Source organism: Stegostoma tigrinum, chromosome 9, assembly GCF_030684315.1.
Source record: "Stegostoma tigrinum isolate sSteTig4 chromosome 9, sSteTig4.hap1, whole genome shotgun sequence".
Classification (NCBI taxonomy): domain Eukaryota; kingdom Metazoa; phylum Chordata; class Chondrichthyes; order Orectolobiformes; family Stegostomatidae; genus Stegostoma; species Stegostoma tigrinum.
The window spans coordinates 59,678,756-59,690,932 of record NC_081362.1 but is presented as its reverse complement, the minus strand read 5'-3'; the positions used below and the strand labels follow the sequence as shown (position 1 = coordinate 59,690,932).

Genomic DNA, 12,177 nt, shown 5'->3' with positions numbered 1-12,177 from the left:
TGTGAGAACGAGGGGGATCCTCCTGGGGCGGTTGTGGCGGGGGCGGGGTGTGAGGGATGTGTTGCGGGAATCATGGTCAAGGGCGTTCTCGACCACTGTGGGGAGAAAGTTGCAGTCCTTAAAGAACTTGGACATCTGGGATGTGAGGGAGTGGAATGCCTCATCGTGGGAGCAGATGCGGCGGAGGCGGAGGAATTGGGAATAGGGGATGGAATTTTTGCAGGAGGGTGGGTGGGAGGAGGTGTATTCTAGGTAGCTGTGGGAGTCGGTGGGCTTGAAATGGACATCAGTTGCAAGCTGGTTGCCTGAGATGGAGACTGAGAGATCCAGGAATGTGAGGGATGTGCTGGAGATGGCCCAGGTGAACTGAAGTTTGGGGTGGAAGGTGTTGGTGAAGTGGATGAACTGTTTGAGCTCCTCTGGGGAGCAAGAGGCGGCGCCAATACAGTCGTCAATGTAATGGAGGAAGAGGTGGGGTTTGGGGCCTGTGTAGGTGCGGAAGAGGGACTGTTCCACGTAACCTACAAAGAGGCAGGCATAGCTGGGGCCCATGGGCGTGCCCATGGCCACCCCCTTAGTCTGTAGGAAGTGGGAGGAATCAAAAGAGAAGTTGTTGAGGGTGAGGACGAGTTCGGCTAGGCGGATGAGGGTGTTGGTGGTGGGGGACTGGTCGGGCCTGCGGGACAGGAAGAAGCGGAGGGCCTTGAGGCCATCTGCAATTTTTCCTTCCCCCCGCTGTCTGCTTTCCGGAGAGACCACTCTCTCCGTGACTCCCTTGTTCGCTCCACACTGCCCTCCAACCCCACCACACCCGGCACCTTCCCCTGCAACCGCAGGAAATGCTACACTTGCCCCCACACCTCCTCCCTCACCCCTATCCCAGGCCCCAAGATGACTTTCCACATTAAGCAGAGGTTCACCTGCACATCTGCCAATGTGGTGTACTGCATCCACTGTACCCGGTGTGGCTTCCTCTACTTTGGGGAAACCAAGCGGAGGCTTGGGGACCGCTTTGCAGAATACCTCCGCTCGGTTCGCAATAAACAACTGCACCTCCCAGTTGCAAACCATTTCCACTCCCCCTCCCATTCTTTAGATGACATGTCCATCATGGGCCTCCTGCAGTGCCACAATGATGCCACCCGAAGGTTGCAGGAACAGCAACTCATATTCCACTTGGAAACCCTGCAGCCCAATGGTATCAATGTGGACTTCGCCAGCTTCAAAATCTCCCCTTCCCCCACCGCATCCCAAAACCAGCCCAGTTCATCCTCTCCCCCCACTGCACCACACAACCAGCCCAGCTCTTCCCCTCCTCCCACTGCATCCCAAAACCAGTCCAACCTGTCTCTGCCTCCCTAACCTGTTCTTCCTCTCACCCATCCCTTTCTCCCACCCCAAGCCGCACCTCCATTTCCTACCTACTAACCTCATCCCACCTCCTTGACCTGTCCGTCTTCCCTGGACTGACCTATCCCCTCTCTACCTCCCCACCTATACTCTCCTCTCCACCTATCTTCTTTTCTCTCCATCTTCGGTCCACCTCCCCCTCTCTCCCTATTTATTCCAGAACCCTCACCCCATCCCCCTCTCTGTTGAAGGGTCTAGGCCAGAAACGTCAGCTTTTGTGCTCCTGAGATGCTGCTGGGCCTGCTGTGTTCATCCAGCCTCACATTTTATTATCTTGGATTCTCCAGCATCTGCAGTTCCCATTATCACTGATACAAAGGATCAAGCTTTTTTTGGATCTGCTGATGAGTAATGTAGCAGGTTTAATAAACGCTGTGAGAGTAAAAGATTCCCTAGGAAACAGAGATCATAATAAGGCAAAAAAATTAGTATTCTGTTTGAGAGGGACAAATGTGGGTCGGCAATAACTGTGCTAAGCTTAAATAACGATAATTATGAAAGAATAAGGACAGCGTTTGCTAGATTGGGCTGGGAAAGGAGTTTTGCAGCAAAGATGGTTGAGGAACAATGGCAGATGTTTAAAAAATTCATTGCTCAGAGCAAAATAAAATCCCAGTGAAGATGAAAGATCCCACGTAGGGGATACGCCAGCTATAGTTAACCAGGGAAGTTAAGATAGTATCAAATTGAGAGAAGAAAACATACGTGACAGAGACTAGTGGCAAACCATGGAATTGAGATAGTGTTAACAAATAAGGGAAGACAAAAAAAAGAAAGGAAATAAAATTTGAGGGTAAACTTGCAAGACAGATGGCAAGAGCTTCTTTAAAATGTAAAAAACGAAAACAGAGGCCCCTTTGATAATAAGGTTAGGGAATGGGGAACCAGGAAATGGCAGTGGAGATGAGTACATGCTTTGCAACAATCTTCACAGTAGAAACCAATAATAGCATTTCAAATTACTAAATAATCAAGAGGCTAAACGAGAGGAGGAAATAATTACAAAAACTATCATTAGAGAAAATGTGAGATAACAAGGTGTAGAGCTGGATGAACACAACAGGCCAAGCAGCATCAGAGGAGCAGGAAGGCTGACATTTCTTTAGAGGGGAGGGGAATGGTGTTCTGAAATAAATAGGGAAAGAGGGGAATCACAAATAGAAGATGTATAGAGGAGAAGATAGGTCGAGAGGAGACAGACAGGTCAAAGAGTCAGGGATGGAGCCAGTAAAGGTGAGTGTAGGTGGGGAGGTAGGTAGGAGATAGGTCAGTCCAGGGAGGATGGACAGGTCAAGGGGGCGGGATGAAGTTAGTAGGTAGGAGATGGGGGTGGGGCTTCAGGTGGGAGGAGGCAGATAAGTGGGAGTAAGGACAGGGTAGGGAGGCGGAGACAAGCTGGGCTGTTTTGGAATGTGGTTGGGGAAGGGGAGATTTTGAAGCTTGTGCAGTCCACATTGATGCAATTTGGCTGCAGGGGCCCCAAGCGGAATACGAGTTGCTGTTACTGCAACCTTCAAGTAGCATCATTGTGGCACTGCAGGAGGCCCAGGGTGGACATGTCGCCTGAGGAGTGGGAGGGGGAGTTGAAATGGTTGGCGGCTAGGAGGTGCAGTTGTTTAGTGCGAACCGAGCGGAGGTGTTCTGCAAAGTGGTCCCCAAACCTCTGCTTGGTTTCCCCAATGTAGAGGAGGACACAACAGCAACAGTGAATGCATTATATCACATTAGCAGACGTGCAAGTGAACATCTGCTTGATGTGGAAAGTCTTCTTAGGGTCTGGAATGGGGGTGAGGGGCAAGGTGTAGGGGCCGATGTAGCACTTCCTGCTGTTGCAGGGAAAAGTGCGGGGTGTGGTGGGGCTGGAGGGGAGTGTGGAGCGGACAAGGGAGTCACGGAGAGAGTGATCCCTCTGGGACACAGGTAAGGGTGGGGAGGGAAAAATGTCTTTGGTGTTGGGTTCGGATTTCAGATGGTGGAAGTGTCGGAGGATGATGTGTTGGATCCAGAGGTTGTTGGGGTGGTACGTGAGGATGAGGAGAATTCTCTTTGGTTGTTATTGCAGTGAGAGGGTGTGAGGGATGACTTGCAGAAAGTGTGCTGGGAAACTAACGGGATGAAAGGCCAGTCACTTGGATCTGATGGAATGCATCCTAGGATATTAAATGAACTGGCTACAGAGATATTGGATGCATTGCTGGTATTCTTAGACTATCCCTTAGATTCTGGAAAAGTCCTAGAGGATTAGAAAACTGGTAATACTGCACTTTATTTGAAAATGGAAGGAGACAAAAAAATACAAGCCCGTTAACTTAATGTCTACTATTGAATCTTTTATAAGAGAATCTAATAAGAACATGTAGAACTACATAATGCAATCAAACAAAGTCGGCATGGCTTCATAACAAATTTACTAGAATTCTTTGAGGAGGTAACAATTGGTATTGATAAATGGAAAACAGTACAGGTAGTATATTTGGATTTAGAAGATATTTAATAACTTAACAGCTCATGATGTTGGATGGTAGAATATTAATATAGGTAGATGACTGACAAACTTATAGAAGATATGGGGGCAGCATGGTGGCCCAGCGGTTAGCTCTGCTGTCTCACAATGCCAGGGAGCTGGGTTTAATTCCAGATTTGGGCGACTGTCTGTGTGGATTTTGCATATTCTCCCCATGTCTGCATGGATTTCCTCTGGGTGCTTCAGTTTCCTCCCATAGTCCAAAGATGTGCAGGTTAGGTGAATTGGCCATGCTAAATTGACCATAGTGTCCTGAGGTGTCCAGTTTAGGTGGATTAGCCATCGGAAATGCAGGATTACACGAATAGGGTAGGGTGTGAGTCTGGATAGGTTGCTCTTTGGACAGTCAGTGTGGACCAGTTGGGCTACTAGCCTGTTTCCACACTGTAGGGATTCTATTCATAAACAGTTGGGATAAGGGGTCATTTTCAAGTCCAAAACCTGAGATTCATAGACTAGTGCTGGGCCCACAATTATATGTGATAGTTCCTTGGATGAAGAAAGTGAATGCACTCAAGTCAAATTTGCAGAGGACACAAAATATGTGGGATGGCAAGTGGCGAGGATGACATAAAGAGTCTGCAGAGGGATAAGGATTGGTTTAGCAAGGAGGAACAAGCTAATCAGTTGAATATAAGGGGAAAACTAGAGAACCTGTGTATAGTTTAAATAGAGAAAGGCTGCAGAAAGCTACAGGACAGAGGGATTTCAGAGTTCTCATCCATGAATCAAAAAAAGCTAGCCTTGGAATTCAGCAGAAAATAAGGAAAGCAAATGGAATGTTGGCCTGGTATACAAAGGGAATAGAATATGAAAGTAGGGAAGTTTTGCTAAAACCATGCAAAGCACTAGCCAAACCAGAGCTGGCATACTGTGAACAGTTTTGGGCACCTTATCAATGGAAAGAAATACTGGCATGTAGACAGTCCAGATTGTGCATTGGGCATCCACGAGTCATTGTGGACAATCAGCAACAGCAGAATTGTAATCCAAAGTAATGTGCACCGTCTTCGCCTGACATATTCCCAACTTTACTAATACTATTAAGCAGGGGAACCAATTTGTTTCAATGAAGAAAACAGGAGGGTATGGCAGAAACAGAAACGTGTACACTTAAAAATGACCTATCAACCTCATGAAGCTATAAAACACCTGTTTGCCAAAGATCATAGTGTAGCAAGTGATAGATAGATCGAAGCAATTTCACAACCAATGGATCAGATCTAAGTTCTGCAGTCCTGCCACACCGCTCAGGAATGGTTGTGGACAACTAAACAACACAAGTATTGCTAGCCTCAATGATGGATCAGCCTAGCACATCAGTGCAAAAGATAAAGCATTTGCAATAATCTTCAACTCGAAGTTCTGACTCGATGATCTATCTTTATCTCCTCCAGAGCACACTGGAATCACAGATACCAGGCTTCAAGCAATTCAACTCACTCCACTTGGAATCAAGAAACAGCTGGAAGCACTGGATACTAGAAAGACAACACTATGGCAAAAGTATTAGGTGGTGTAGGCACAGGATATGCACGGTTACAGGGATATCGTAGGGGGTAGGTCTGCATGGGATGCTCTTCGGAGGGAACTCAATGGGCCAAATAGCCTATTTCTGCATTGTAGGAATTCTATGATTCTATGAATTGTGAAGCAGTTAAAATCAGGAATGCACAAAATGAGTGCTTAGCAGTGCTGGAGGTGAAAGGGAAGGAAGAGGCTGTGGGGGAATTTGAAAATGAGGTGATGGAATACAGCGTAAGTTAAGATACAGGCAGTGGATAGTCCATGTCTGGAGAGAGAAAAATGTGGAAGGCCAACTGAAAGTATGTTGGAATAGACTAATCTCAGGGCAACAAGAAAAACAAGGTAACACAGGCTTGAAGTTAGATGATGCTACAGATGCTCTTAAAGATAGTACGAACACAGGGCTAGAAGCTCATCTTGGGGGTCAAAATGGTCCTAAGTTTGCAAATAGACTGATTTAGCCTCAGGCTCTTTCCAGGAACAGATGGACTTAGAACTTTGGAAATTGAGCTTTGATTGGGGACTGAAAACAATGGTTCCAGTCTTTCCAATATTTAATAGTTCTGGATGTTAGATAAGCAGTCAGATAATTGGGCAACATTGGCGGGGGTAAAGGCGATGCTGATAAGACAGCACTGGGTGCCATCAATGCATTTATAAAAACTTCGGCTTCTTAGATGTTGTTGCCAAGGGGCAGCTTGTAGATGAGAAACAGCAAGGGATGAAGGATACATCATTGAGGCCACACAAAATAATTATGTGGTAACAGGAAGGAGAACAGATTGCCAACAAAATTCTGGCTGTAATTAGATAAATAAACATGGAAGCAAGTGAGAACAGTTCCTCCTGGCAGAACAATTCTGCAGAGCTATTGGAAATGATGGTGTGATCAATAATCTTTAAAGCTACAAAACAGAAAGCCAAACAGCCTTTTTTTAAAAATTTAACAATTAGGAAGGGCTCGATGAAGTAATTAGGGATGAACAATTTCCTTTTAGTGAGGAGTGTAATCAATTTAAAATTGTAAGTAAGAGAGGGAGAAGAATGCTTCGAGAAATTCTCTTGTTGCTTGTTGGAAAGTGTGGTTTTACAAGAACAAATAATTAAGACAGACACCATCATACCTTTTCTAAAAAAAACAATAAATACTTGAAGTGGATATGAATGCAGAGAAATTAGGAAAAACCGGTCTAATGAGATTAGCTCTGGATTGCACCAAAAAATTCAAAAATGACAAACTTCCAACGATCCATACTGCAAACTGTTTTCATAACATTTCATAATAAGGACAGTCAGTGTTGGAAATAGTCAGCAGGTCACTTGAGTGGAAAACAGTCTTAACATTTCAAATTTGTTACCTTTCATTAGAGTTGAGGAAAGTGAACAACATAATAGTTTTTCATCAATTGAAAGGTGGGATGGGCGAGAAGAACAACAAAACAGAAGGTTTGGCAGAGGTTAGAGGGCAGGAGAAATTTAAATGACAAAAAGTTATATTATACAAAAGCCAAAGGAAGTGGAATACTAGGTAAAATAGAGGAACAAAAAAGGTATATTGATGAGACATGAATGGCTGAATAACATGCTGCAGAATGCAAAGTAAAGGAATAAAGAAATAGGAGAGAAAAAAATTGCAAAATAGAGATAGACGTAATGATTCAAAATCGCTCAACTCAATACTGAGTGCAGAAGGCAGAGTGAAAAATGCAATGCTGTCCTCAATCTTATACTGAGCTTCTGTAGAATACTGTGGCAGGTCAAGGACTGAAACATCAGAGTTGGTACAGAGTGGAGAATTTAAGTGTTAAAAGGCAGGAAGCGAAGAATCATGCTTGCACACTGAATGGAGGATTTTTGCAGCTGGTTTGATCTCCAAAATAAGGTAGACTACCAACAAGTAGTCAGTACAGCATGCTAATTGAAAGGGTTATAAACATATTGTTGTTTCGCTCTGAAGAAACATTTTGGGCTTTGCATGGCGACAAGGGAGGTAGAAAAAGGCCATGTTGCATCAAAAGTTGCAGTAGAAAATAAACCAAAAATGCTGGCAAAATTTCAGCAGGTTATGTAGCATTGATGAAATTAAATTATATTTAATGTGTAAGGTATGGAATCGTTCACTGGAACTGAGGAAAGTTAGAAATATGACAAGTGATGTCTGGCTGGGTGGGAGGTGAAGAGAGAATAAAAGAGAAGCTCTGTAACAGAGTGGATAACCATTACAAGTTTTGAGACATGGTCTTATGCCTGTGTTTTAACCTTTTCGATGCTGATCAACCTGCCTGTGTTTCCACTGTCTGCTTTATTAGACCCTAGGCATGAATTTCAAGTACAATAAATTCCGGACATCAAAGTTTGAAAGGAAAGTAGCTTCTTAGCACAACGTGTGAGTGTAGCAGACTAACATAACTTTTCAAAGAGTGATAATCAGTGTTAAACCACTTGTACTTATCTTTTTTATACCAATTAAATTCACATTAGATTTTAGGACAAATGTTCAATGTGCACAATTTCATCAATACCCTGCTCAAGAAAAAGACACTAAATTCTTTCTCCCACATTAATTATAGGCAGTTTAAGTATTGTATCAATCAGATGCAAAAGTCATTAAAATTGGATTTGAGCAAAGGGTGTGAAACCACCAAAGCATAACTGTAAATACTAAAATTATTAAATTTTCAAAATTAACATGTGGTCCAAATTTAGTCCTAAGTCTTTTTTATATTTGAGGGTATTTGTCTGTCTCATTCATTAATGACCTAATTCGTGTACTAATAACAAGAGATCTCCATAATGGGATCTCTAATCCAGGCAGCAAATGAAAGGCTGCACAGAAGCATTGCTCTCTTCAATTAAATTCTTGTTGGTAAAACTATTTTTGCTGAATCGTTTTTAGCAGCACACGGTCGCAGTGTCATTTTTGCCCTGTTGATCTACATGATGGCTCTTCACAGTTCTGTTTATACTGATGCATTTGTTAATAATCTAATTTGTATGCAGCTATGATTCCAGGGGTCTGCAAAACAAAGATCTGGAGTTATAGACTTATACATTTGCACCTTAGGAATTCCATTCAAACCAGCCTTCTGTATTTTGCCTGTATACATGAAATTCTAGAAAGATGCCACAACAAAGATACTCACATTCCTGTAGCCAGACTGGGCAAAGCAATTCCAAAATATAGGTGGCTCTGTCACAGCTTGGGAAGCTTATAGTTGCACGGAATTTTATGCACTAGAACTCTTTCAGATAAATGTGAGACACATCATATGGCATACATGAGCAGTGTTTATTATCAATGTGGCTATGAAAATTTATAATAGAAAACTATTAACATGACGTGTTGGAAAAGTTTGATAAATATGAAGTAAAGTATTATACACAGTAAAGGTACATTAATAGATGGATGTAATTGTTGAAATACTAATTTAGGTTTAATTAGGTTTACTGTACCTGATGTGTGCTCGAACCTTAAACCCTCTGAAACAACTCTGGATTTTCACAGCAGCAGAGTGTTCACGAAATCGGTTTTCTTCTGCAATGCTGAAAAATGATATTGGTTGTGATCACAGTATACCAAATTGGAAGAACCAAACTGCCTTGCTTATATAATTTTTAAAAATTGATATTTTTAGAAAATCTCCCATAACAACAAAGGACACATATTTTAAATCTAGAAATTTCTGGAAAAATGCAGCAGGTGTTATTATAGAGTCATGGAGTCATAAAGCTGTTTAGCATGGCAACAGACCCGTTGGTCCAACTTGTCCATGCCGGCCAGATATTCTAAATTAATCTAGTCCCATTTGCCAGCATTTGGCCCATATCCCTCTAGAATCTTCCTATTCATATATCCATCCAGATGTTTTAAATGTTGTAATTATACCAGTCTCCAGCATATTTTCTAGCAGACAATTCCATGCAGCCACCGCCCTGTGTGAAAAGGTTGCCACTTAGATCCCTTTTAAATCTTTCCCCTTTCACCTTAAACATATGCCCTCTAGTTTTGGACTCGCCCAGCCCAGGGATAGGACCTTGCCTATTTACCATATTCATGCCCTTCATAATTTTATAAAACTTAATAAAGCCACTCCTCAGCCTTCAACACTCCAAGAAAAATAACCCCAACCAATTTAGCCTCTCCTTATAGCTCTAATCCTCCAGGCCTGCCAACATTATTGTAAATCTTTTCTGAATCCTTTCAAGTTTCACAACATCTTTCTTGTAGCAGGGAGACCAGAACTACATGCAGTATTCCAAAAGTGGCCTAACCAATGTCCTAACATAACCTCACAACTCCCTCTGCTCAATGCACTGACCAATAAAGGCAAGCATACTAAATGCCTCCTTCACAATTCTGTCTACCTGTGACTCCAATTTCAAGGAACTAGGAACCTGCACTCCAAGGTCTCTTTGTTCAGCAACACTGCCAGGACCTAACCATTAAATGTTTAAGTCCTGCCTTGATTTGCCTTTCCAAACTGCAGCACCTCATGTTTATTTAAACTTCATTTGCCACTCCTTGGCTTGTTGGCCCATCCGATCAAGGTCCTGCTGTACTCTGAAGTAACCTTCTCCACTATCCGCTACACCACCGATTTTAGTGTCATCTGCAAACTTATCATCACACCTCCTATGAGATAACAAGATGTCGAGCTGGATAAACACAGCAGGCCAAGCAGCATCAGAGAAGCAGGAAAGCTGATGTTTTGGGCCAAGACCCTTCTTCAGTTCATCCAACTCTACACCTTGTTATCTCATTTACATAAATGACTGTTCTTGAACATGTTCTGAAGAAGGATTACCAAGCCCGGAACATTAACTTTGTTTTCTCTCCACGAATGCTGACAAACCTTCTGAATTTCTCTAGCAATTTCTGATTTTGTTTCTGATTTCCAGCATCCGCAGTTCTATGATATTTTTGGTTTTACACAAAACCAGAACAGGGAGGGCTACAGATTTGGTAAATGAAATCAGCCGCACGTTTAATTGTGCAAAAGGACAGAATTTTAATGATTCTCCTGTTATCTGTGACAAAAATCAGCAAAGTTTCCTCGTCTATTTGGGTAAAGGCTTACAGGGAGAGCACCTTCTCTCACAGTTCGTCCTCACTTGGTTGTTGTATGTTAGTTTGTTCTGCAGTAATATTAGGTGCAGCAATCTTCTAAAAAAAATGACAAACAACAAGTTGGGAGCGATGTGTGGGGGGGTGATCATCGAATGAGAAATGTGACTGATGCAGGTGAATGGGTAGGGTAGGGATTGTTGTTGTTGGGTCTTATATAATGTAAAGACAGCAAGATGCCACCTGCACACTGGCTTTCAGCTTGCTCTACCATTCAAGACGATCACAGCTAATCTTCTACCTCAAATCCAATTTTCCTAATGCTTCTGGTATCTAAAAGCTATTAATTTTCATGCAGAATATATTTAAAGAATTCTGAGGAAAGGTTACTAGACCTGAAATGTAAACTCTGATTTCTCTCCACAAATATTATCAGACCTGCTGAGATCTTCCAGATATTTCTCTTTTGTTTCAGATTTCCAGCATCTGCAGTTCTTTCATTTTTTTTTTGTTTTTGAAGCATACTCAGGTGTCTGGGGTAAGGAATTCTAAAAAATCTTTGAATGAAGAAATTTCTCCTCATCTCAGTAGTAAATGGTAGATTTCTTATTTGGAATCAGTAAATTCAGAAATTCCCAGTCAAGGGAAACATCTGTTTCTTCAAACCCTTTAAGAATCAGATTGACTTCCACTCTTCTAAATTCTATAGAATCTATACCCAGCCTACTTAATTGTGATCAGAGATAATGGGAACTGCAGATTCTGGAGAATCCGAGATAACAAAGTGTGAAGCTGGATGAACAATGCAGGCCAAGCAGCATCTTAGGAGCACAAAAGCTGACGTTTCGGGCCTAGACCTTTCATCAGAGATGGGGATGGGGAGAGGGCTCTGAAATAAATAGGATGAGAGGCGGAGATGGACCAAAGATGAATAGAGGAGGACGCTTGGGGACCGCTTTGCAGAACACCTCCGCTCGGTTCACAATAAACAACTGCACCTCCCAGTCGCGAACCATTTTAACTCCTCCTCCCATTCCTTAGACGACATGTCCATCATGAGCCTCCTGCAGTGCCATAATGAGGCCACCCGAAGGTTGCAAGAACAGCAACTCATATTCCGCTTGGGAACCCTGCAGCCCAATGGTATCAATGTGGACTTCACAAGCTTCAAAGTCTCCCCTTCCCCCACCGCATCCCAAAACCAGCCCAGCTCATCCCCTCCCCCCACTGCATCCCAAAACCAACCCAGCTCATCCCCGCCTCCTAACCTGTTCTTCCTCTCACCTACCCCTCCTCCCACCTTAAGCCGCACCTCCATTTCCTACCTACTAACCTCATCCTGCCTCCTTGACCTGTCCGTCCTCCCTGGACTGACCTATCCCCTCCCCACCTATACTCTCCTCTCCACCTATCTTCTCCACTATCCATCTTCGGTCCGCCTCCCCCTCTCTCCGTATTTATTTCAGAATCCTCTCCCCATCCCTCTCTCTGATGAAGGGTCTAGGCCCAAAACGTCAGCTCTTGTGCTCCTAAGATGCTGCTTGGTCTGCTGTGTTCATCCAGCTTCACACTTTGTCATCCCAGTCTACTTAATCTTCCGTAATAAAACAATCCCCCCATTCACTGAGGTAAACACATCCCTTCCTAGATG

The 12,177-nt window shown here is 43.2% G+C and overlaps 1 protein-coding gene across 1 annotated transcript in view; it reads right to left on the bottom strand.

Moving 5' to 3' along the window:
* The window catches only part of spata17 (spermatogenesis associated 17), a 317,410-nt gene that overhangs the window by 301,581 nt on the left and 3,652 nt on the right, over positions 1–12,177 (bottom strand). Inside the window, exon 2 of the mRNA XM_048536385.2 lies at positions 8,915–9,004. Coding sequence (XP_048392342.1) covers positions 8,915–9,004 — 90 coding nt within the window. The remainder of the gene's footprint in view (positions 1–8,914; positions 9,005–12,177) is intronic.